The sequence below is a fragment of the Apostichopus japonicus genome, chromosome 8 (genome assembly GCF_037975245.1).
Source record: "Apostichopus japonicus isolate 1M-3 chromosome 8, ASM3797524v1, whole genome shotgun sequence".
Taxonomy (NCBI): Eukaryota; Metazoa; Echinodermata; class Holothuroidea; order Aspidochirotida; family Stichopodidae; genus Apostichopus; species Apostichopus japonicus.
This window is the reverse complement of record NC_092568.1, coordinates 41,468,741-41,495,775: the sequence shown is the minus strand read 5'-3', so window position 1 is coordinate 41,495,775 and position 27,035 is coordinate 41,468,741. Positions and strand designations below refer to the sequence as shown.

Below are 27,035 nucleotides of genomic sequence, written 5' to 3'. Positions count from 1 at the left end.
TGCTATGTAAAGCACTTTACTACTTACAGCCAATACACAGTACTAACTGTCTACTGTACTGTATGTATGCTATGTAAAGCACTTTACTACTGACAGCCAATACACAGTACTAACTGTCTACTGTACTGTATGTATGCTATGTAAAGCACTTTACTACTTACAGCTACTGTAATACACAGTACTAACTGTCTACTATATGCTATGTAAAGCACTTTACTACTTAAAGCTAATACAGAGTACTGTTTATTGTAGTACATATGAGTGCTACAGCACTTAACTTCTTACAGCAATAGGCCTAATTAATAAGCAGCTCATGTATTGCTATATAGCAAATTACCACTCTACATAACAGCGTTATCTATACAGTACAGTATTATGTAGAATGGTGGCACTTTTACTGCTCACAGCAAATGCACAGAAATATTATATATATGTATTTATACATATATATTTGTTCTTTTTTCTTTTCTTTTCTTTCTTCAGGGAGTCTTCCACATTGTTAAGCTTTTAAGCTTTATGGAAGACTTCCCTCCACTTTGTACTTTTGTGGAAAACAAATAAATAAAATATTGAAGGCTATAGCACTTTATTACTTGCAGCCAATGGATCCAGTACACAGTACTATGTGTTACTTAAACCTCAGTGCCTTGGGCAATGTAAACTGACAGAATATAATGTATATAAAGATTTATTTATATAGTAAACTGAATTCTCTATATGCAACATGAATTCACACTGTATACATTTAAATCTCTTCCAGGATGTACACGTGCGTTATTAATTGATCATTTAATTTCCTGTTCCAGTTTGTATTACTATGTACATAGTAAGCTGCTACGGCATACAATAACACATGCAGTAATTTTGTCTCCTGAAGATACTTTTACAATTTCTTCCAGGGTGTGCTATTATTTTGGCAATTCATTCATTCTTCCATAGTTACCGTAAAGCCCTACTTTACAGAATCAATAATTCTTTAAGATATTACATAAAATATATTGTAGCAATTTCATTACATCTCAAGGATTTTGTGTATACATTGCTATTGTGGCACTATTCTCTGCGCCAGTGCAAACTGTGCATCAAATGCAAACTAAGAAGAGCATGGTAGTGTAGTACTGGTTGCATTTGGCAAGTGACTCCTCCTGTTTATCAAAATTTTCAGACAAACAAAAACAAATGTGTAAGATCTCAAGAAAAGTCAATTAATTTTCATAAACGTAACTACTAGCCTACCATACTTTTATGTCCAGATTTAGTAGACCTAGTTTACTTTTAGGATCATGGCTGAAGTTATTGAACAATACAACTTAATCACACTTTCTTGGATGCAAGAAACTTGAAGAATACAGAGTATACATGTGGAACTAGAGTCAACTTGAGGAAATCCTGTGGGGAAGTGGAATAGAGAAAGTAGTAGTACCAGCTTGTTTATTCTCCACAGTATGCAATATTGCTGTATCCATTTGTATTGCATTAATACTTGCACAGCATCAACAGTGACACTTAATTCTCTCACAGTATGGACTAATAGTGCCTTAATGTACATACAAATATTTACTACAAGGTAGTATGTGTAGATTTGTGTTAATTTGTGCAGTTGTCATTTCATGTATCAGTACGTATTCCTTATATTGTAATGTAATTGTATATATGACAGGTGACAGGATCTATGCATTCATACAATCTTCTGTTTTTGTCAGACTTCATACCAGGGATTCTCTAGACAAGAAATTACATTATTTGCAACTGTAATGTATATATTTTTCCAAGAGTTAGCTCCATTCCTCACCCATCCCTCCATCTTCCTATTCTCCTTCTTGCTCTTTCCATATCTTCTTCTCCCTTCTCATTCCTCCTGCTTCCTTCTACATCCTCTTTCCCCTTCTCAAATCCTCACCTCTGAAAAAAAAAAAAATGGATGTATGTACTGTATAGTATGCTTGCTACGGTATGTAAAACATGTAGAAGGTCCTTTGATTAGCTGCTGTACTTGGGTTGCCTATAGTAACAACATACAATTGTCTTTAATGGCCAGGTCAATGGAGGATAAAATCATAAAAATCCATCTCAAGGTCTGTACCTTAGACAAAATTTATATGAATGATAGGTCATTCTTACTCTCTTTAAAAGAACCTTGAATGTATAGTGTAGGTCAAAGGTCATTTGAGGTCAACAGAGTAGGCTAGACAACCCAGAAATGCTGTACTGTACACACATGATGTGTTTCAGGAAGGAGGTTTCTATTTTGATTTGATCAATGCCAGTCATCACACAGTAAGGTTAAGGTGGTAACACTTGGTAAAGTGAACATTACTGTTAAAACACTCAATTATAAAACACTCAACAATACAATTATAAAAACGATTTCTTAAATAAGTGAGTCTCCAAAGCAACTTTAAAAGTTCTGATGGTCTTCGAATTTCTTGTGTCGACGGGGAGAGCGTTCCAAAGTCTGGGGCCAGCAACGCTGAAAGAGCGGCCTGCGAAACATTTGCGGCGTCTGAAAGGAACCTTGAGGAGGACGCCCTTTGACGAGCGTGTTGAACGACCAGGTGTCTTAAAGTCCAGCAACTTAGACAGATAAGCTGGTGCTGAATTATGAGGAGGATCTTGTACTCGGCACAGACATTGACGGGGAGGATATGCAGCTCCTTCAATGCTGCGGAGGCACTGTCATATTTTGATCTGCCGAGAATAATTTTAGCCGTGTAATTTTGGATCCTTTGTAGAGGATGAAGTGTGGAGGACGGGAGGTTGATAAAAGACCATTGCAATAATCCATATGGGAGAAAATCATGGCATTTGCAATTTTGAGACATGTCGACTTGTCCAAATATTTCCGGATCTTCTTCAGAATAAACATGGCGAGGGCTGATGCACAAGCTTTCATGGAACTATGATGTTTGAGATTGAAGGTTTCATCCATGTAAACCTAGTAGCTTCACACTATCAGTACGACGGACGGGAGTGTCCCCAATGGATAAAACATCTGTATTGCACTTTGGTACAGTAGTTGGCGATTGCTTCCGAAAACGATAAACTCAGATTTTTCATCATTCATCTTAAGACGGTTAAATTGCATCCAGAGTTTCACATTTTCTAGAGTTGATGAAAGACCCCTGATTGACTCCAATTCCGAAGAAACATCTCCGGGTTTAAAACTGGAGTAGATACTGTGACGTGCAGTAACACAGTATATACAGTCATCACACAGTAATGAATACATACAGTCATCACACAGTAACACATACAGTCATCACACAGTAATGTAATGTAATGTATTGATTTGATAGGTATAGATGCACAATCTTTTAATTAGTGAAACACTCCATTGACAGTGTGCAGACTTGAATTTATTGTAGAAATGGAAATTTAAAAATGGTCAATTTTGAGAAGCGATGTTTTTGCAGTTTACTTTCATCACCTTGTTTGTATTAATGAATTGAAGTCCTTTCAACTCAATTGATACAAATTTGCAATTTTGCATTAAAGTGCACATATTTCAAATGGTACCAAGCACTTAATTCGGTATTCGTGTCTTGTTAGAACCAGATGTAACCATGATTATGCAGTGTCCTTAGATCTTTGCCTCTATAACGCAGTTGCACTTTTAAGAGTGATGGAAGACGTTAAAAGCTTCTTTCATGCAAGGTGATGTATTGTGTTCTTGGATAAATACAGTTAACTGTTCAGCCAGGACTGGAAGTGAAGATGTGACACCAATCCTGTTGTAACCATGGTTACTCATATTCATCCACTATATATGATGCATAAATTAGAATGTGCGAACAGCAGAGTAACATTAAGTTGCTGCCAGTCTGATTAAAGTTACCCATAATATTGTTTATGTGCCAGTCATTAGGATTTGTTCTACAAAGATCTCTATGTGCCCTGGATTGACCTGATATTACCATCTTTCCAAAACCATTCCCTCTTGAGAAGCTTCAAACTTCAGTGCAAGTGTATTATCTACATGTCAAACACCTGCAACTTTTGCTAAGTGAGTGTCTACATGTGAAGGAGGCAATAAGGATTTCATTTGATCAAACACTTAAAGCAAATGTGGTAGTTTATTGTACCGTCCTAGTGCTCTTGCTGGCTCTGAGGAGTCTTAAGATTTAGGAAAACTTATTCAGGCTCTCCGCTCTCGTGAAGATATTTGCCAATGAGGGGAGTATTGCCTCCAATGCCTGCTATATTTTGAAATCCTGTTGAAAGTACCCAAAGAGGTATTTGACTTCAACTTCCAGTCCATCACATATTTGACTTGAAAGAGTATATTGTCAATAAATTTGAGTAAGATGTATTCACTGTGTATTGGGATGATGGTGCCTCATAAAATGCATTCAGGCATTTCTGAAGGGTGTGTTTGTTTGCACATTTTTCTCTCACTGTTTTGAAGTATATTTTTACCACTCAAATGTGCCAAACATGGCCGATACACACACATCAATGAAAGCCCTGTAATTAATTTTACAGTATACAATGTATATTAACAGCCTGGTTTTGTCAAATAACTACTTATCTAGTTTTACCTAGCTTTTGTTTATATTGGTTGTTAGCCTTGAATGTCATCGTTTAAAGTCTCAATATGTGTTTGCCAATTTTTAACTTCAATCTTTCCAGCTTACTGCCCTAAAAGCCCAGTGAAAATAACACCGTTCTATGCAATTTTCATATTAATAATCATTATTTTTATTGAGTTATCTGTCGTTAAACATTTTGAGCTGAATAAAATTCGCCAGATTTTTTAACGAGGCCGTAGATTCTTCAAACTTCAATCAAAATTTGCAAGCCCCGCCCAACAGCTCATGTGCCAATCAAATCTCTCTGTTTTGTTTACGACAGTTAGGCTAGGCTTACTTTCACTTTCGTGGTAAGCCTATGTTAGGTCAATTCTCTTGAGTAGTATCTTTCTTTCGGTCTTACCGATGAAGCTTGCAAAATTGTGTCATTCCCTTCCATTGCAAGGAATAAACAGGTGTTTTCAGACATTCCTCTGTGAAATTGGGTCAAAGTAGTGGACGATACGAGTATATAGGTTACATTTGTGTGATGAACGTGCTGATATTGAGGGTCGCAGTGATTTTACCATAAATTGTTCGCGCCAGTAAGGGCAACAGAAAATAAATTTCTTTCTATTGCGACAGCTTTTCTCCATTAAACTCACCTGGTCAGAGTGCATTTAGAAAAAGAAACATTGAATCTGCTTCGGAAGTTTGTTTTCCGAAATTCATCAACAAATACGTATTGAGACTTTAACTTCGGCCTTTAATTGATTTTACTTCTGAAGGAAATTTCTAGACATGCTGTTACCTTTAAAATTTTGAAAGCCATAGCCTCAGAGGTCATATTAAATAATTGTGAGAAAACAGTAGCTCTAAGCCAGTGTTTAAATTACCTTGCATAATTATTTCAAGATGATACACATTGGTCTTACTATTAACTGGCTCCTATGTATCATGGATGAGCCATTAAGTCTATGGATCATATAGGTGTATGGATCAGTCAAGTCTGTACGGATCATGCAGATCTGAAGGGATCATACACTACAATACAGTATGTATGTATATTAATTATATGGCTCATGCAATTGTGTATGGATCTACAGGTCACTAGGGGCATTAACTATATAAGGATCATACAATGTACAAATCTATATGTATTGTACATCAGTTATATAGCTCATACAGGGTGTATGGATCATACAGAACTGTATGGCATTCACTATAAGGATCATACAGGGTCTGAAGGGATCATACAGTGTACAAATTTATAAGTATTTGTACATTAATTATATGGCTCATACAGGGTGTATGGATCATATTGAACTGTATGGCATTCACTATAAGGATCATACAGGGTCTGAAGGGATCATACAGTGTACAAATTTATAAGTATTTGTACATTAATTATATGGCTCATACAGGGTGTATGGATCATATAGAACTGTATGGGCATTCACTATAAGGATCATACAGGGTCTGAAGGGATCATACAGTGTACAAATTTATATATGTATTGTACATCAGTTATATAGCTCATACAGGGTGTATGGATCATACAGAAATGTATGTGCATTCACTATAAGGATCATACAGGGTCTGAAGGGATCATACAGTAAACAAGTCTATTATATGTATATATTATACTGATCAGTTATAGGATCATGCAGGTTGTGTTGCCATGTAATGTGATCCATGCACCCTGTATGATCCATATGGTCTGTATCTGTATATATAGTACCTACCAGTACCTCACCTGTATTAACAGTGTGAATGAATAATATGTAGCCTTAATGGATCCTTCAAGTATATATTTGTTTTCATATCAACAGAGAAAGAAGGCAAAGCCTTTCACATCTCTTACCAAGTCAAGAATAGACTAGTTGCGTACACCCGTCAGATAAACTTTGGGAAATACAACCCAGATCAGTCGCCACCAGTAGGATATTTTGATGTCGTTGGAAATGACAGGAGGTAAGGAATATGAATGTTTTTTCCTAACTCTCATTATTCTCATCATCACTCCCTTAAGAGAAGAGGTGTTGCAGAATATTTTCTTTTAGAAAAAAAAAAGATTTAATCTGATGAGCACTGTCAAGAGAAGATTCTCCAGCACTGGCGGATCCAGGACCTTTGTTTGGGAGGGGCCAAAATGGCGTTAGAGTGATATGGGGGAGGGGTCTAAGAAGGGGGTGTCCCCCTCCCCTTTTGAAAATTTTCTATTGCTGAATGCCCACAGACAGGCGCGGCGGAACGGAAAAATTATTGGGGGGGGGGCTAATGTATGGAGACTATCTAAGCGGAGCGCCACCATCGGTTGGCGCGGAGCGTAGAAGAAAATTTTGGGTTTTTTCAAACCCCCAGATGGCCGAAAACGGCACTTCCCGAGTGTTTTATGCTCAGAATACCTAGCCCTAAAATATGGGTCTCAAGCCTGCAATTTCTCAGATTCCACGTAAAAGTCTATAAAAACATTGTAATTTGTATATTCGATAGAGAGTAGCTCTTACTCGTAGTGTACTCGTAAGGACGTTTTTGAGTGTAGTAAGGGCAGTGGGACGCTCTCGACACTATCTAAGCGGAGCGCCACCACAGGTTGGCGCGGAGCGTACAGAAAATTTTTGAGTAAAGCTACTCCCTAGATTGCAGGAAATGACCCTTTCCGGGCCTTGCTAATTTGCAGATGAACGGAGAATAAATAGGTGTCGTCGCCATTTTGTCGGAAAATTACACCAACAGAATATGACAAATGTCAATAGGTATATGAGAGCGCAATAAAATAGTCAATAATCGCGAATAAATAAAAAGTAGTGAAAAGCTGAAAAGGGCGCCAGCAGTCCATTTGAGTCCGTCAGGGGGGGGGGGATCCGCCCCCTGTCTGTATATATGGACGCTCCGCCACTAAGTAAGGGTATGTTGGAGAACTGGCTGAAATGAGGCAAGTCAGCCCCCCGGTTCCGCCGCCACTGCCCTCAGATGCAATTTGGTGCGACAAAAGTGTACAATGGTGATGTTAATTTACTTCTAAAAAAAATGTTTCCCAGGTGTAATTTTCTAAAATATTTATAAAACAAACTCTTGATAAGGCAAACGCTGGTCCATGCCACGAATCGCCGTCCTGGGGGAGGGGTATAAGGGGAGGGGGTGACCCCTCCCCTTTTGAATTTTTTTGGAATCCCGGTGATGCCTACATGTAAAATGGTGGCACTTAGAAAGGCTTTTGTCACCCAAAATTTTCGGAGAAATAAACATTTTTGTGTGTGTAAAATCAATAAATTGAATAGTAGGTGATAATTCATTCTTTCCCGTGGCATAAAAATGTTCGCTGCTCGTCCCAATGAAAAGAATTATAGGCTAATTTGAGGTTCAAATGATGCTGTTAAGGTTTTATACTCTATTATGCTAAATGCTAAAGAAATGATGGTTGCTAAGTCAAAATTTGATGCAAATTTTTTATGTATACTTGACAATACAATGCATTTTTTTCGGACGCTTGTGCGGGTCAGCGGGTTTGGGTGTTAGAATGCGGGTCTAATTCCCGCGAATTGCGGGTCAGTTAGAAGCTCTGCATTTAATTTTAAACCAGAAAACGAAAAGGTTTAGACTAGTCTACCACTGCTATTCCTCTCGATTTTTTTAATTTCCAATCATATGATTTAGCGGATGTTAGGAAACACTTTTTGGCTCACCTTTGGGGGGGGCCATGGCCCCCCTTGGCCCCCCCCTTGGATCCGCCAGTGTTCTCCAGTGACATTTATACAATACATGTTGTTGTTGTTGTTGATTAAACACCAGGAGGAAAAAAAAGGAGTTATGGGTAAAGTAGGGTACTAGGATAAGGGATAGAGTATGAGGTGTGATAGCATTTTATCCATTGACAGTGATCAATTAATAAATACTAATGTAACTAATGGAATCCTTCTAACATAAAGGAGTTATGGGCAAATAGGATACTAGATAAGGGATATAGTATGAGGTGTGATAGCATATTATCGATTGACAGTGATCAATAAATAAATAAATAAATACTATTAATTTTAGTAATGGAATCCTTCTAACATAATGGGCAAGTAGGGTACTAGGATATTAGATACAGTATGAGGTGTGATAGCATATTATCCATTGACAGTGATCAATAAATAAATACTATTAATTTTAGTAATGGAATCCTTCTAACATAATGGGCAAGTAGGGTACTAGGATAAGGGATAGAGTATGAGGTGTGGGCATATTATCCATTGACAGTGATCAATAAATAAATACTTTTAATTTTAGTAATGGAATCCTTCTAACATCTACTCTGCTCCATAGTCTACTGTATACTAGCTGCCCAGCATGTTCCATTATGGTACTTCTTCCTATTATTTACTCTGCTTGCTGACGTTTGTTCTTCATTAATTCACTGAAATTGAAGAAGTGGATTTAAGAGCTCTTAGAGAGTAAACAAATATAACAGATCTTTTCATGATTGTCTAGAAGTAGGTCGCTGATCTCAGTGGCCTACTGTACAGTACATGTACAATGCCTATCAAATCATGACAAGCCTACACGCTGCATTAAGTTATGTTAACGTCACTACCGAGATCTTGTACATGTAGGTGCTATGAGCTTGTTGTGGACAGTGTGCCACAGATTACTACCAGCATATAGTTTTCTCAATTATAGCATTTTTATTGAAATCTGTAAAGGGATATCTTTGTGCACTAGATGCTTCACTTGCCAGTACTTATACTAGTATTACCATTGAACCTTAAAACTGTGATATATACCTACAGTGCAGTTTGATACAATTCATGGTAGCATTGTAGAGTACTGTACGTACTACCACTGAGATCAGGAAATAATTCATCATGAAATAACATAAATACAAAATGCTTTACAAACTGGTCAAATTCCTCTAGAAGGATAAAATATGTACATTGCTGTTTACATACATAAGTACGGAGGAACCATAATATTCTATAGGAGACCATTTTCAGAGCCGTCAAAACTGCTAAATAAAATTTGAACAGTAAATTAATCCCTGCAGTTGTCGCCCTTCAACACAAAATTCATGTTAAGTGTCTTTGAGTTGAATTATTAATGAATAGCCTGTAATAATGCTGAGTGAAGTATGACCTTATTGTTGATTCTTCACTCTGAGTAACATGTCCCTGTCACGTGTCACCTGTAGTGCATTATGTACTATAGCATTGAATTGATCACTGTGTGACATTTACAGTGATGTGATGTTAGTGGTAGTAGACTTTTAAAACATGCAGAGTAGCTGACAACACATATATATATAATTTTCTCTTCTTTTACTTGTTTCAGGAGAGAGTGGCAGCAATTAGGTGACAAATCCAAAGAAAGTTGTATGCAATCATTCTGCCATCTCTTGGATGCAGAGTGTGGTAAATTAAAACCTTACGTAGAGGCTCACAGACGAGAGAAAGAGGAACTGGAGAGGAAACGGTGAGATGAGTTGCTGGAATATATATCAGTCTATAGAATACAATTACAAACTTGTGAAATTATTGGAATGGTTGCTACAGTATCATGCAAGATTCTTGGTTAGGACTGCACTTTTAAAATTGATCAGATTGATTAGGGTTTGTCTTATATTTTTTTTTTTGGGGGGGGGGAGTGGAGGAGGAGGAATAGTTTCTTTTTTCTGCAAATATGCCCTTGAACAAGTTATATTGTAGTGTATATACCTGAATCCCTAAATCTTCCTGACTTGACACTGTACAAATGATAAAGTTGTTCAGGTCTAAAAAAAGGCAGCACTTGACAAACAGGATCCATACAGGGTTAGAGTAGCAGCTTACTGATCCATGCATAAGCTTGCTTGCACACAGAAATACTCAAATTCCTGACGTAAGTGTCAGTCCTACACAGCTGCTTATAGGAAGAAAGTTAAGAGAAATTCTTCCAACAACAAAGAAACAGTTGAAACCAAGGTTAGTTAACAGAGGTATTCATAACAAGCTAGTGAAACGATGATATCAAGGTTAGTTAACAGAGGTATTCATAACAAGCTAGTGAAACGATGATACCAAGGTTAGTTAACAGAGGTATTCATAACAAGCTAGTGAAACGATGAAACCAAGGTTAGTTAACAGAGGTGTTCATAACAAGCTAGTGAAATGACGAAACCAAGGTTAGTTAACAGACGTATTCATACCAAGCTAGTGACACCATGAAACCAAGGTTAGTTAATAGAGGTATTCATAACGAGCTAGTGAAACGACAAGGAATGATCCAGAGGAGAATAGTGTTAAGAGTTTTAGTGTTAGCCCTGCTGTTACAGAGTACTGCCAATACTATACTATCAGCAAGGGGGGGGGGGGGATGTATCTACAGTATGCAGACATAAGTACTCCAATTAATAAAGATCAGAATATTTGTGAATATTTAGCTGATCAAATTATGTTATTACTGAAAATATCATATTAAGTTACAATCCAAGAGCTGTCCTTGTTCAAGCAATATTAAAGCAACTGTTTGCATAAATTTGGTTACCAATTTACTGTGGTTTTACCAAACCTGATGAGTATCGTTGCTCAGAATAATATTGCAATTAAGCTAAAGCGCTCTCAAAGTGACATTCCTAATGTTAATTAGTGCATATATATAATCCATGATTCTGATGAATTTTGTCAACCAGTAAAGTGCCTTTTCCTTCATTATTGAAATTAAACGTAACCACAGAAACTAATGAGCTGCCTTAAGGGGGAATTTTACTTGACTAATAAGCCGGATAATTACCCAAATGGAGCACAAAATGTTACACTTAGATATAATGTAAGTCATACCAATGCTAGCCTACAGTTAAAGTATTCTTGCCACAGGAAGGTTTACTGTACATGAATAGTATTCACCCTCTGTGGTTCTTCCTCCGTAATGGGAAATGTACATGAACAATATGCCGGAAAATTACCCAAAAGAGCACAAAATCGTACACTTGGATACAATGTAAGTCATACCAATGCTAGCCTACAGTTAAAGTATTCTTGCCACAGGAAGGTTTACTGTACATGAATAGTATTCACCCTCTGTGGTTCTTCCTCCGTAATGGGAAATGTACATGAACAATATGCCGGAAAATTACCCAAAAGAGCACAAAATCGTACACTTGGATACAATGTAAGTCATACCAATGCTAGCCTACAGTTAAGGTATTCTAGCCGTAGGAAGGTTTACTATACATGAATAGTATTCATCCTCTGTGGTTCTTCTTTACAGAAGAGAAGAAGAAGAGAGATTGAGAAGAGAAGCAGAAGAATTAGAGAGACAGAGAAAAGAAGAAGAAGCAAGGAGGTTAGAGGAGGAGAAGAGGCGAACAGAGGAGCAGCAAAGGTACATCAGCGACCCTTCTCCATATCTTTACACATAGAAGCGTCAGTGTATTGCATTCATGATGCTCTTGTCAAAGATGTCTCCAGTTTGACATTATCATTTTCCCTGCTCCATGTTTATTTTTAAATGCAGATAATCTGTAGATAGTCTTAAGTGTTTCTAGCTGTAATATTATGATTGTGATGTCATAATAGTTGTGGCTTATTACTGTAGTAGTCCTCCTGGAGGGCATCTCCCATGAATTATACAGGTTGATCTGTATAGTAGATCCTAGAGAGTTATCGATCTGTCAGGCTATATTATGCTAATATTGAGTCTTCAAGATTTATACAAGTCTAGTGTATTGGTTAGGTGTGTCCCATGTTTTATTTTTTTTTTTTTTTTGTATTTCCTAAGAGGAATAGTAAACCGGTACTGCTACAGTTTTGATTTGTAGATTCTGGTTTTAGTATGTATACACTAGATCTGCATCTCCTGCAAGGTCAACATAATTTAGGATGCAGCCAGATTTGTGTTTTCTTGAAAAATCAATTCAAATCTTGTTTGGTGAACATAATGTTAGATAATATTTTGAGATAGCTGTGTAAACATTAAAAGGGAGACTGAAATGGAAAGGTGTCAGAAAGTTTCAACTATTCAAAAATATGTCTGATTACATATAAAGTACAAGGGTTACCGGGGCAGGAGAGTTTACTGTAGCAAGGAGTGAATATGTTCTCCTGTAAGGTAATGTAAGCTGTAGTTACAGTAGTACAGAGACTGTTTCAGGAATTATTTCTGTATACCTGATTTCTAGATGTATTTTTTTGTTGTATTTAAACTTTCTTAAATTGAGGGTAAGTCGTTAAACTTGTCCAAGCGTATGTTCCTCATTTACAAATGACTGAAAGTTGGTTAGAAATGAAAACAAAAAAACAAAAGTAAGCTCATTAATGAAGTTATTGTTATCGTTTAAATATATGTAGTAATAAGTATCTTTGTATTGTGTTGTTGTTGGTTTTGGTTTTGTGTTTTGTTTTGCTGATTGGATTAACAGCATGTTTGTGATATTTTCTCTGTTCCAGGTTACAATACAAAGAAGCAATCTATCAACATTTGTTACCACAGGTTCAACCTTTAGCAGCTCAGCAATATCCTAATAATCCAGAACAGGTAGGACGACTCCTGGATGATAATTATGTCTGTTAAAGATGTGACTTAAAACATTTGTTCCTTGGATTTCATTCAATTTATTTTCTGCCACTGGAAAATCTGGTGATGTCTTCAATATTTATTTCAAATGCGCAAGTATATATATGCGTTAATCCAAACAACAACTCTACACATTCAATAACTGTTGCTGCAGACTGGCCTATGCAAGACACAGATTTGTGAACATGATACATTTTTGGTTCCTTGCTTTTTGCAAAGCAAGGAACCTATGCGTTCAACTTGGCGTGTGTGTGTGTGTGTGTGTGTGTGTGTGTGTGTGTGTGTGTGTGTGTGTGTGTGTGTATGTGACGCTTGGCTTGTGTACACGATATCTCAATAAGGAAATGATGTATCATGATGAAACTTGTTGGGTGGATAGCCCATAGTAAGAGGAAGATCCCTATTGTTTTTGGTGCCCGCAAAGGTCACCAAAGGTCAGTTAGATGCCAAAAACCAATATATTAAAAACAGCAATAACTCCCATTGACAGGGTCCGACATGGTTGATATTTTGGGAGTAGTTGTGAATGGGGTAAGGCATCGTTTCCAAACATAACGGTAATGTGATCGAAGGTCAACAAAGGTCAATTAATGATAAAAAACTAGTATTTTTGCGATAACTTGAGAACGAAATGTCCGTTAGGGTTGGGAGTTGCTTCAATGTAATCCAATTGTCGACCCGCACCTGGGTGACCCTTGACCTCAATTTGACCTTTGGTGACCTTTACATGTTTTTGGGGATTTTTACAGTTTTGATGCTATTTTCAGATGTCAAAGGTACCTTCTGAACATAAATGTCAATAGGTTGACCCCGTGTGACCTTTATGTGCGAAGTTATATGGGGTCAAAGTTTTTCGGTCGGAGTTAGGATGGTTGCACAGACTTGTCGTTTTGTTTTTTGGAATCAGGAGATTAAACTACATCTGAAACCAAGGTCAAAAGGTCAAAGGTCACATTAGAAAAAATGTGCTTATTTTGGGAGGAAACGAGCAAAAAAGAAAATGTTTGGTTTTGATGCTAGATTTGGATACCAAAGGTACCTTCCGATCAAAAATGTCAATGGGTTGACCCCCGTGTGACCTTCGTGTGCGAAGTTATACGAGGTCAAAGTTAATTTTCAGACATTTAATGCAATAACTCCCAGTTCCAAGGTGTGACGTGGTTGATATTTTTGGACAAGTTGCAAATGGTATAGGGGAATATTTTCAAACTTAACGGTCATGTGATCCAAGGTCACCAAAGGTCAATTAATGATAAAAAACTAGTATTTTGGCGATAACTTGAGAACAAATTGTCCGTTAGGGTTGTGAGTTGCTTCAATGTAATCCAATTGTCGACCCGCATCTGTGTGACCCTTGACCTCAATTTGACCTCTGGTGACCTCTGGTGACCTTTTTGTGTTTTGTGGATTTTTACAGTTTCGATGCTATTTTCAGATGTTAAAGGTACCTTCTGATCATAAATGTCAATGGGTTGACCCCCGTGTGACCTTTGTGTGCGAAGTTATACGAGGTCAAAGTTAATTTTCAGACATGTAATGCAATAACTCCCAGTGCCAAGGTGTGACATGGTTGATATTTTTGGAGTAGTTGCAAATGGTATAGGGTAATATTTTCAAACTTAACGGTCATGTGATCCAAGGTCACCAAAGGTCAATTAATGATAAAAAACTAGTATTTTTGCGATAACTTGAGAACAAATTGTCCGTTAGGGTTGGGAGTTGCTTCAATGTAATCCAATTGTCGACCCGCATCTGGGTGACCCTTGACCTCAATTTGACCTCTGGTGACCTTTTTGTATTTTGTGGATTTTTATAGTTTCGATGCTATTTTCAGATGTTAAAGGTACCTTCTGATCATAAATGTCAATGGGTTGACCCCCGTGTGACCTTTGTGTGCGAAGTTATACGAGGTCAAAGTTAATTTTCAGACATTTAATGCAATAACTCCCAGTTCCAAGGTGTGACACGGTTGATATTTTTGGAGTAGTTGCAAATGGTATAGGGTAATATTTTCAAACTTAACGGTCATGTGATCCAAGGTCACCAAAGGTCAATTAATGATAAAAAACTAGTATTTTTGCGATAACTTGAGAACGAATTGTCAGTTAGGGTTGGGAGTTGCTTCTACGTAATCCAATTGTCCACCCACATCTGGGTGACCCTTGACCTCAATTTGACCTCTGGTGACCTTTTCGTGTTTTGGGGATTTTTACAGTTTCGATGCTATTTTCAGATGTTAAAGGTACCTTCTGGTCATAAATGTCAACAGGTTGACCCCTCGATGAGCTTTGTGTGTGAAGTTATACGAGGTCAAAGTTAATTTTCAGACATTTCAGGCAATAACTCCCAGTGCCAAGGTGTGACAAGGTTGATTTTTTTGGACAAGTTGCGAATGGTATAGGGGAATATTTTCCAACTTAGCGGTCATGTTATCCAAGGTCACCAAAGGTCAGCTAATGTTAAAAAACTAGTATTTTTTATTTAGAAAATGGGCAAAGAAAACATGTTTGAATTTTTAGAGTTTTGATGCTCCGTTTAGGTCTCACCGATCAAAAATGTCAATTGGTTGACCTACGGGTGACCTTTGTGTGTGAAGTTATGTATACAAGTTCAAAGTTAAGTTTTAGACATTTAATGCAATTAAATCCCAATACCAAGGTGTGACACGGTTGATAATTTGGGACAAGTTGTGAATGGGGTGGTGGAACATTTTCAAACTTAAAGGTCATGTCATCTGTGGTCACCAATGTTATCATATCTGTTGACCCGCTTGTAGGTGACCTTATACTTCTTACATTTTCGACGCCATATTTAGATCTCAAAAGTGCCTTTTGATCAAAAATCCGATCACATTTTGTGATCACAAAAGTGTTGGCTATAGTGTTGGTTACTTTATGCGTACATGTAGGGCCACAATTGCTTGGACTATTTGAGCCCAATCTTGCTTGATAATATGTGTATTGTCATATACCCCAAGCAAGGAACCACAGTGCCCTTGGGCTCTTGTTTAGCACTAAAAACACTACTTTTCAGAATTGTAATGGATTCATCTATATTTCTCATAACAGAAGTTAAGTAGTTTGCCACCCTTACACTGCATATTTCATGTACATATGGTAAATACTTGTAAATTGTGCCTTTTAAAACTATAAATTCAAGGATGGTTTTGCACTTGGTATGTAAAGTAGAAAGCACCAATTATAACTTGGCTTTTGATTTGCCTCATCTTATATTCCTTGCCGGAGGCAGAATTTTATCCCTCAAAAAGCTTTGTTCTTAGAGAGTGGCCAGTAATAAGCTATGGGTTTCAACATGACATTTTGCGCAAGGACATTGTGTACAGGAATCACTAAGCCTGCTGGCTTTCTGTTTTAACAAGTACATTATCAATCAAAACAGAACCCTGATTAGACTGTTAATATATTCAAAATACGTTCAAAAGCCCTGAATAATTTCAATTTTACCTGTTTGTCCTTCCATTCATAGTTCTGCTTTAACTGGACTATGCAGGGATTCTACATATGTAAAGGCATCCCAGATTATTCAATAATGTTGTACTTGTATCCTGTGATTCACATGAATAAAACATCTTGTTGCACTTAGCAACAAATAATGAGACTTCCAGTTACCTTCAAGTTACCCTCAAGTTTGTTTGGTTTTCTATTGGATTTATACCTTAGAAAAAATACTTGTTTCTGGATGAGCATTTCACATGGCCATCATCCTTGAAACAGAGAACCACCAAAATACTGAGAGGCGATTAATATTCCAACACTTTAAACGTACATTGTAGGTAACTAGCCCATTGTATCAGCATGATGTGGTCAACATCAATATCATGGTCCGAAATTTCCTGTGGAAGATAAGGTCACCTTGTTATATGTGATGTCACAATGTGTTCATTATTGTTTCACTCAGGGTCTGTGTGCACCTTTTATAGGCATAATGAAAGTCCCAGAAACTTTTTAGTTTCAACCATTTGGAATTGATTTTGCAATTTGCAGACTAAACTAGACGGTGCTTCATTTGTGGAAGACTTCTCTGTGTTCAAACTTGTTTTCTCTTGTTCTCATTGCAGCAACAAGCATACACACAGCAGTTGCAGGAATACTACTACCAGCAGTATATACAACAATTAAAACAGCAGCAGGGCTCTACACAGATGGAGAACCCTGATGATAATGCTAATGGTTGGTATTCTACCCCTGCCTCTCCTCCCTCTGTTATTACTGTATTTATGATAACATTTACAGCCTACCTGTACTAAAATCCCTTAAACTGTGGTAAAGATGCCAGAATTAATTATTGTTGTTATACAAGCAAATCATCCATGAGGAGAGACATGCTAACCTCCACCATTATCAATTATTTACCATAGCTTTATTGCTATTCAGTAGTATGTTGAATGGTCCAACTAAATGCACACTGGCAGCTGTTTAGATATATTGTGACAGGTGTGCTTTTTGCATGCAGCAATAGCAATGTGTTTGCTATTAAATACCAGCCCATGGAACTATACACAAAATTATATATAAAAAAATCCGAAAGGTTAGTATGCAGAATGGGTGGATTCATTAAACTAAAATTCAAATTTTAATTTCATTTTGCTGGTGGCATTTTATTCTTAAAGCAGATTCATTCTAGCATTGATTGTGGTTTTATCTCTCCTACATTTAAGTACTCAAGTCCCAGAACTTTTAGAACAGTTTATAAGCTTGGCTAGTTAGCTTTCTCTTCAAATGATGAAGAAATGTCAAAAGCCTTGAAATACCAGATTTACATTTGGCGATTATTAACAGTGACATGAAAAGGTGTCTGCTTGACAACGTTTCAGTTAAAAAGCTTTTATTTCTAGAAGTCTAATGTTAATGCTAAAGATGGATGTCATAGGCTGGTCAATTGCAGTTATATTTTGAAAACTACTTGGTAGGTTTTGATACGATGCATTGTGCTATGTTGAAGTAGCTATTTTTGCTTCTTACCAACTTGCAGTTGTAAATAACATACAAGTAAGGCACCGTATACATAATAAGGTCAAATATAGGTCAATATCATCTCATTAAAAACTGATTCTGAAAATGTTGTCACACAGAGGCCTTTCCATATTAATATCATGCAAACGGAAAAGGAGAAATGTTAAGTTAGTTTTTTTTTTTTAGTAGTTTTTTTATAAAAGCTAGAGTGAACAAGAGCCCATGAAGATTGACATAAGTCAAGAGCTAATATAGGCTATTAGGCACTATAAGAGAAATCCACATGGGCCAATCAGTGGTTTACAGCAGCTTAGGAACTACTGACGGGTGGGGGGTCGCTTTCCCCCTCACCCCAAAAGCACACCTAAGCGGTATGGTGGGAGGTGTGCACACATACATAAACTTAACTTAAAGCATCCAGAGATTCAGAACAGTTCGGGCATCCAGATGGCAGATGAACACCTTTCGGTCAAGGATTGGGTGATCAGTGCCTATAAAATACACCACCCACTCCCCATCGAGTATGTTTTGGGGGTTTCTTTCTGTTTCAAACTTGTTGGGAATACATCTTGATCTGTAAAGGTCATGAAATTTGTATAGTATGATCCATACAGTCTTTAACTCTATTTTGGGATATTTTTGTTGTTGATACAGGAGTGGCTGATGGTGTAGATGGATTGGCACAGAACTTTCAAAACATTCAATTAGGGGATCTCCCTGTCAATGGAACCAGCAATCCCTTACACAATGGCCCGACTCAAGGACCAGATGGTGCAGTCAATGGCAATGGTAAGTACATGTTACATCATGGATCCTCATCAGGGTAATGTTAATGTTAAGTAAGGATATTCAAGCTTTAAACCAAAGACAGGTATTACAAGAACCAGCAATCCCTTACACAATGGCCCCACTCAAGGACCAGATGGTGCAGTCAATGGCAATGGTAGGTACATGTTACATCATGGATCTTCATCAGGTTAATGTTAAGTAAGGATATTCAAGCTTTAAACCAAAGACAGGTATTACAAATCTAACCTTGATGTTCATAAAACATTAAAGTCAATGATAGGAAGCCTGCAATCACTTTAGCTGACTAGGGTACAGGTTGGCTGATTAGCAGAAGTAATTAAAACATATGGCCACGCTTTGTCCACTAATAGCCAGTTATTGTTGTAAGAAAAGATCTGCTCATACATTTAAGATGTCTAACTATGTAGTTATTAATTGTTACACTGAATTATTTTGTTGACAGAAACAGGGTGACAGTTTCAGCACCACTGCTGCTCCTCATCCAAACCCTCTCCCACCCCCCCCCACCCCTCCATCGTAAATCTCTCTGGGTTCCTGCAGATGCTTTGCTCGGATCTTCCTAGGCAGGTTTCTCTCAGGCATGTTTCCTGCTTCCAGATGAGGTCAAATTTGTTAATTTATTTTTATAATTTTTCAGATGAGAACCTTCCAGATATTGCCAAAGCATCTAGTTGGACTCATGCCGATATTACCAAGTTTAAATCCCAGTTGGCTAAAGACTCTGAATCAGTGATTAAAGTTGGACATGGAGAGACGGTAACAGTTCGAGTCCCCACGCATAACGAGGGTAAATACATCTTCTGGGAGTTTGCCACAGACTACTATGACATAGGGTTTGGCTTGTACTTTGAGTGGTCAGAGTCAGCCAGCAATGCAATCAGTGTTCATGTCAGTGACTCGAGTGAAGATGAAGAGGACTTTAAGGATGATGAAGAAGGTAAGATCCATCCTCCCAGATGTAGCCATTCCATCAGATTAAAAGATCATGGAATCCCTCATGCTACTTCCAAGCCCTCGTGTTTAGTGGGTAGAGCAAATATTAATGAAAAAAGGATAATAAATTTCACTCTCTCCAAACTTATGATGCATAGTTAGGGTGCCTAGCACACAACTATGTGATTTACAATCCCATCTGCAATTTGGGCCAAAAAATGTAAATGATACAACAATGCCTTAAGTATTCCTCATATGCTGTAAAAAGAACATGTTCTGAGGATAAACAAACCACTACTTGGGAGGTCTTGACACTTTGTTAGTTAGGATATTATCTGCTATAAATGTTATAGTTATTGTTGTTGTAGTGTAAGAAGGTTCGTCTGGTCTATAAGCATTCATTTAGTTGAAAGCATATTCATTTTTTGATGACTGCTTGAATAAACTGTAAGAGCTAACAAACTTAAGTATACAAGCCAAGTTCTTGTTGGCAGCTAACCTCAAACACTCAATGCATCAATTTTCAGCTTTAGGTTTGCATACTTAGGCCGGGAGGTATTGTTTGTTTTGGAGATCAATCCTGTCATGAACTGTTAGAGATTTTTCCTCTGCTGGTTCTGAGTGGGTAGGAACACTGGCTGTTATATTACGTTTTTTGAAACTTCATTTCATTGATAAAAGTTAACATTTATCCGTATTTCTTGAAAGTTTGTGTAGGTTTAATTACCTGTGTCTTTAATCTATAGGTGGAGACCCAGAACGAGGCTCTAAGAATGACGGTCCACCCCTGGATGAAGTGATCGCCATCTATCGCAGAGATTGTCATCAAGAGGTCTATGCTGGCTGCCACAAGTATCCTGGACGGGGCGTTTATCTTCTGAAATTTGACAACTCTTATTCTCTGTTTCGATCAAAGACTCTTTACTACCGGGTTTACTATACAAAGGACGATCCAACATAAAAACCAGCGTCAGATTGCTACCCCAGAGAGATAATTAATGTGAACCACTAAAGTTGATGTATGCTTCAATTACTTCAAGTTAAATCTAACAGTATGTATTGTCCTTGCAGATAGATATTGAATGATAATAAAAGTAATAAAGGTCCTATGAAGGGATTTTACAGGCAAACCTCTCCAAAAAGATATCATAGCCAACACCTTAACTGTACACTCGGACAGATGTTTTGTTTCATTACCAGTGTTTGTATTGGTTAGTATACCATCTTGGCACTTTTTTATTTTTGATTATTATTATGATAGTTAAAGCCAGTATGTAGTTAGATAATTTGAAGTAAACATGCAATGAACAGTGCTTGGTTTTGTTTGTGTATGCACTGAGATATTTAAGGCAAAACTTTAATAAATCTGTTAGTCACCACCTAGCAAAGAGAGAGTGTGTGTTGTATGACAGCTGCCAACTTGTAAATCAATCTGCTCACACCTTGCAATGCTTTGTGTAAAAGTAAACCTGTTTTTGCCCTTACTAAAACACTGGTGTGGGATAAGCAAGGTGGGGGGGGAGGGGGGAATGCATTGAGGAGATGAAGGGAGGTTATGCTAGTCGGTGGCTAATCTTTCACATATGCAACAAGCACTTGTGAAGCGGGGGGGGGGAGGGGTGCATTCGGGAGATGAAGGGAGGTTATGCTAGTCAGTGGTTTATCTTACACATATGCAACAAGCACTTGTGAAGTCAGAGTATGATAGATCAATAGCTCTGTTCATACATTTGTTGTTGTCAAATAAATATGATCAGATGTTCTGAAGAAGTTGATTGAAAACAAATGACATCTCATATATGGTGATGAGTTCTATGGTGCAGAGCAGTACAAAAACATATGTGGTTTGAAATGAATTCCTAGGTGTAGAGCACTGTAGGAACAAACCATTACATTTTTGGAATTAATTCAATGGTGCATTGCAGAATAGTAGAAAAACTGTTGGGGTTTGGAAATAGCCTAAATGTAACTGAAAACTTATTAATATTCGTAAAAACTACTTTTAGATGCAGCCTGTTGATGCATTGAAGTAGACCATTGCTCATGTGGCTTTGGATTAATTTAATGGGTTTATGACCCATTTCATATGTTAGTTTGTTCTTCAATAGTTTGATTGATTATATATAAAAGGGGAAAATAATGTATAAGAAGTTTCAACAGACTTCAAGATTGAGTCTGGTGTGAGTTTTCGTACAACTAGATCTAGCTAACTAGAATTATCATCTTGAAATAAGCTTAGATTTGTATTTGAGTTGATTCCATCTGCCAGTCTTAGCCCACCAATGTTTAGAGTTAGTCCTACATTCAAATTTGTGAGATTTACGTGATGAATCTGTTTGTATGTTTGTATTTGTCCAAACCGTTTTCGTTCTCTCAATTGTTTGGTTATAACCTGTCTAAACTGTAGAATCAGTCTAGCTTCGAGTTTAGTTCCTGAGAATGTTCTAAGAGGGATTTTCAAATAAAAATGTGATATGAATCATGGGAAACTATTAAAAAGTTAAAAAGTCATTTATTAGTAAGCATATAACGGCCAGTGGCATAGCAAGGAGCAGCCCGACCTCTGTGCAGCAATAAGAATGGGCCCCAAAGGAGAGTCCACATTTACCTCAGCCCAATGATGGTTTGGGCTTGAGTGGGGAGTTTATATTTGGTATCACTCTGATGTCATGGTATGGCAATCTTTACTTTCTTTGTTAAGGACAGGGTTTCGTTTGAGTTTCCAGTTTGGTGGGTATCGTCAGAGGACATTAAGTACTGTGGTGCTGAACAGTATTAAAGACAAAAGAAGATGAATAGAATGTTCTGATTTTGAAACTTGTCTTCAGCTGATTGGTAGCTATGCCACTGTACACAGAGATATGTCTTATGAAAAAAATGATAGGTCTTATGAAAAGAGAAAACCAGCCATTTCATGTAGCATTTTCTGTTCAAGTGTCTGATTTTAAATTCATAGAATGTACATAATCTATTATCTATGAGTGTTACATGGAAAAGAAATTTTCCAGATGTGACATTGCTGTGTAATGCTTTTATCTATTTGCATATCACATGAGTTTTCTTCTCCTTGTACCACAAGAGTAACTAAATTTGCACTTAAACCAGGCAAATGAAAGCCAAAAAATGGAAAGGGAAATAATATAAAGAAGTACCAAATTAAGGTATTTTTCAACTTTTTTTTTCAATGAAAAAAGTTTCCAAGTATTGCAGGAGATGTAAGCACTCCAAGTGTAACATTCATGGTTATTTTGGTATTCCAGCTGGTTGGTGGTCATATCTTTCGGTCCTTGACACTTGGCCCTGGGAGCTCGCACCCCCCTAGCTACACCACTGTATACAGAGATACGTCATATCTTTTGGTCCTTGACACTCGGCCCTGTGAGCTCGCACCTGCCTAGCTACACCATTGTATACAGAGACATGTCATATCTTTCGGTCCTTGACACTGGGCCCTGGGAGCTTGCACCCACCTAGCTACACCATTGTATACAGAGGTATGTCTTATGAAAAAGACAGTTTGCTGAAAAGAGTAAACCAGCTAGTTCACTCAGCATTTTCCGTTCAAATGTCTGATCTTAAATTCATAGAATGTACATAATCTAGTATCTATGACATGGAAATGACATTATGATTTAGATGTGACCTTGTTATGTAGTAGTTTTATCTATTTGCATATCACATGAGGTTTCTTCTCCTTGTACCTCAAGAGTAAACTAAATTTACAATAAAACCAGGCAAATGAAAGCAAGAAAAGGAAAAGGAAACTAATATAAAGAAGTAAAAATTTAAGGCATTTTCAAATTTTCTTTCAATGAAAATTTAAAGTTTCACAGAAGATGAAATTACAATTTAATTTGTTTAATTGTATCATTTTACAAGCATTAATGGAGCATATTGCATTTATGTATCCCCCCAAAGTGACCCCTGCATACCATTAATTGTGATCCTTACGTTATTCCAAACATGTCCCTAACATATTTTGCGAAAAATGTCTCGAATCATACAAAATTTAGCAAAAAGGATGAACATCTTTAGCATAATGGCTAATTATTCAACAATAAGCCATGCCTATAAATGTTCTCTCTACTACATATGCATAAAGGTCACGTCGGGTTGTTTAAGTACTGAGCAATACGTTTAAAAATTCTGGATTACTGACCGTCGCATATACTGTATAAGTGTGCAAACAATATATTTATATATGTACACAGTACAGCACATTATAGTCATATATGAACATTATAAAGTGAGCTCACATATTGTGTTGAAAGTTTATTTAGCAACACTTACTGGCTTTTCAATTAGAAATTAAACCCATCGAATGTAAAATGAAACTTAACTGTACAATACAAACAAATATCATGACTAAAACTTTCATTAGTTTACAGAAAATCCAAGCTCAAAGTTGGCAATGACTATAACGTGTTGTCAAGGATGTGTCAGAAAAAACCCACAGACTGATTGGTCAGTTTGAACAACACGTTAAACTAAAATGTTGAGAACAGCGATAGTTTCATAACATACCATGGATTTTATTGAAGGCCTAATGCCTTAGGACTAAAGCGGAAGTCTAGTCTATTATATATTGCATTTATTCGCCTTGCATTTTCATTTCACAAGCATCTAATACACCAGCTAACATTACTCATTACTACACTAATAGTACGTTTAGGATGCCAATAATGTACCTAAAATTACCTTTGTTATGCTAGCTAGCTCGTTCATGTTAACGAGAGCTTCATTACGTGATATGAATTATTCTATACGTCTATTCAGAGCTTCTTTTCTTCTTTTGGAGGTTTTGATCGGCAGTAATCGTTACGTGTAAGGGAAATTGCTAAAATGCATGGCTCTGTTACATCTAGTAATATAGGCCTAGTACATCAATGTACGTATTAAATGAGCAAAACAGTCAGTTTGTTATAGTCTGACATCACGTGATAGAGATGACTTGATTGTATAATTTTACGAAAAGGTTAAGTACTTATTAATTAGGGTTCCCCGAGTTAAAAATCCATCACAGTAACCTCACTTTCATCAATTGCAAGTTGCTGATATGTAAAATGTAAATGTGAATGTAAGTGACAATGGAGTGCTAAAAATTCCAGATAAATGCAATATGGACCTTTAAAGGGGAGTGGGGTAGTGTTAATTTATGTTTGTTTAGCTTTACTGTGTGTATATATATATATTGCACTAAGGAAAGAAGGTTGAATTGATATGTTCTACAATAAATATAAGTAGATATTGTTGATGTACACTTGAAATTACCTAAGGTATGCTGGTCTGGTCTCATTTATAACTAAAAACAGTACATGGTATCGACACTGACAAAAGAATAAAAATGTGTCCATGAACAGGACTGAAATAAAGCAGTTTGGCAGCTTTAATAGTAGATTCTGGAAGAATATGAACAGTCTAAAACAATTTAAAACATATCATAACATTGTCGCGATGATTCATGAACTGAGAGCATCTTATAAAGCAAAGTTTTGCCCTTCTCATGAATTCATTCTTGAGCCCTACTGTTACTGACAGCTCTCAATAACTTGGCAACAGATTCTAATATGTATGGTGAGACAGCCTAGGCTATGTCTTTCCTATTATGTATAGTGAGACAGCCTAGGCTATATGTCATTGCTAGTATGAATAGTGAAACAGGTTTGGCTGTCTTTCTTATTGCTAGGATGTATAGTGAGACAGCCTACATTTAGGCTATGTCATTGCATCTATTTACATACTCAGACAGGCACACTTGGAGGAGTCAGAGATGAGTAATGCAATGATTCTATGAATTCCTTTGCCTTCTGAAGTACTCTTTGTATGTAAAACAGTTGGTGTAAGTGAATTGGAAGTAATTAAGTTTGCAGACAGCTCTCTATGGCTAAAACTTCTCTGAGGATACTAAGAAGCAAACAATTTGTGTTCATGTTACTGTAGTAGTGATATAAAACAGAGCTTTTTCTAATCGCCAAAGTGTACAAATATTAATGATGTGTGATGTCATGAAATATGACCCTGCGAATCCTCTGTCCCTCTGAATAGGCCAAAGAAATACTATGTACACATTTATAGTCACTGCCAACTATTAATATCACCATAGTTACCAGTTTGATTCTTGATTCCTTTTTCCTTGAGGCTATTAATTCTTGCAATTATTATCCATGGAGCAACGTCACATTGGCCATAATAAATTATTTTTTTTTTTGGTCTTCAAGAGTTGGTTGAATTTTGTTCTCCTTTCATCTGCTGTGCAGCATGTACAATTCTTGTGAAACAATTTCCGGTCAGTTCAAATAATAATTGCATGAGTTTACAAGATGCTGAATCCGATGAGGATGAAAGCATATCTGTCCTTTCAACTCATAATGAATAGTAAAGACCAGATCAAGTGGTTGACTTATTTTATCACTGCAGGTAATTGCTCAGTTAGAAATAAGGCCAAAAATGAGAGATAGAGAGAGAAAAGAAATAAATGGGTTCTTGTACAACTTGGTCTTTGGTAGTAATTTGAAATATACTGAGATTTTTGTTACATTTAGATAAATGTTCATTCATTTTTTTCATTCTTCTTTTAAGCTGGTTTTATAAATGAAATGTGAGATTATATATCTGTAACTCTTGAGCCACTGAATTTGTGCTTTGTTCACAGACATATATCTGTATTATATGAATTGCTAAGCCTGTAAAATACAACACAAGTATTGGAAATTCATTCTTTTTCTGGTTCTTCATTTTTCTCAATTTGAGTTTACTGGCCACAAGTTGTTTTTGGTAAACTGATTACCTGATTGGTTAAAGGATATCTTGAGGTAGAATAAGTTGGTCGTGATATGTTTCTGTAGCTATAGCTCCTCTAGATTTCAAGGTATTAACTATTTATGATTAAAACTATGCTAAATTGCTAATATGCTTCTTAAAATGCTACTACAGTATATCAAATACAACATGGGTTTTTTTTTTTTTGGGGGGGGGGGCTGCATCCTTGGGTGACTGACATTCAACACCATTTGTCCTTCACACATTTGTAAAACATTGTGATCATGTGATATGAGGCCAAGAAGGTTGTCTTAGTCTTATTGAGTTTTGAGTTGCATCTGAGGAACTAATGGTTTGTGTATTATAGACTATATAATCCAGGCACTTCACTGAATTGATTCATCGCAGCAGCTGTTTAAAGGGGCATGTCTCAACATTATAAAGACAAACAACCTGGACTAAAAGCAGTGTTTCAACGGTCTACAAAATTAATTTTATGCCTATAGATGCACTGTTTAAT

At 36.9% G+C, this 27,035-nt stretch overlaps 1 protein-coding gene across 1 annotated transcript in view; it reads left to right on the top strand.

The window, feature by feature from the left end:
- Nucleotides 1-26,215, top strand: part of LOC139972051 (Golgi resident protein GCP60-like) — a 35,769-nt gene extending 9,554 nt beyond the window's left edge. The window contains exons 2-10 of the mRNA XM_071978931.1: nucleotides 6,341-6,482; nucleotides 9,822-9,962; nucleotides 11,736-11,849; nucleotides 12,914-13,001; nucleotides 17,119-17,230; nucleotides 18,668-18,802; nucleotides 19,461-19,760; nucleotides 20,503-21,308; nucleotides 21,399-26,215. Coding sequence (XP_071835032.1) covers nucleotides 6,341-6,482; nucleotides 9,822-9,962; nucleotides 11,736-11,849; nucleotides 12,914-13,001; nucleotides 17,119-17,230; nucleotides 18,668-18,802; nucleotides 19,461-19,760; nucleotides 20,503-20,717 — 1,247 coding nt within the window. The 3' untranslated portion in view covers nucleotides 20,718-21,308; nucleotides 21,399-26,215. The remainder of the gene's footprint in view (nucleotides 1-6,340; nucleotides 6,483-9,821; nucleotides 9,963-11,735; nucleotides 11,850-12,913; nucleotides 13,002-17,118; nucleotides 17,231-18,667; nucleotides 18,803-19,460; nucleotides 19,761-20,502; nucleotides 21,309-21,398) is intronic.
- Nucleotides 26,216-27,035: the final 820 nt, after the last annotated feature.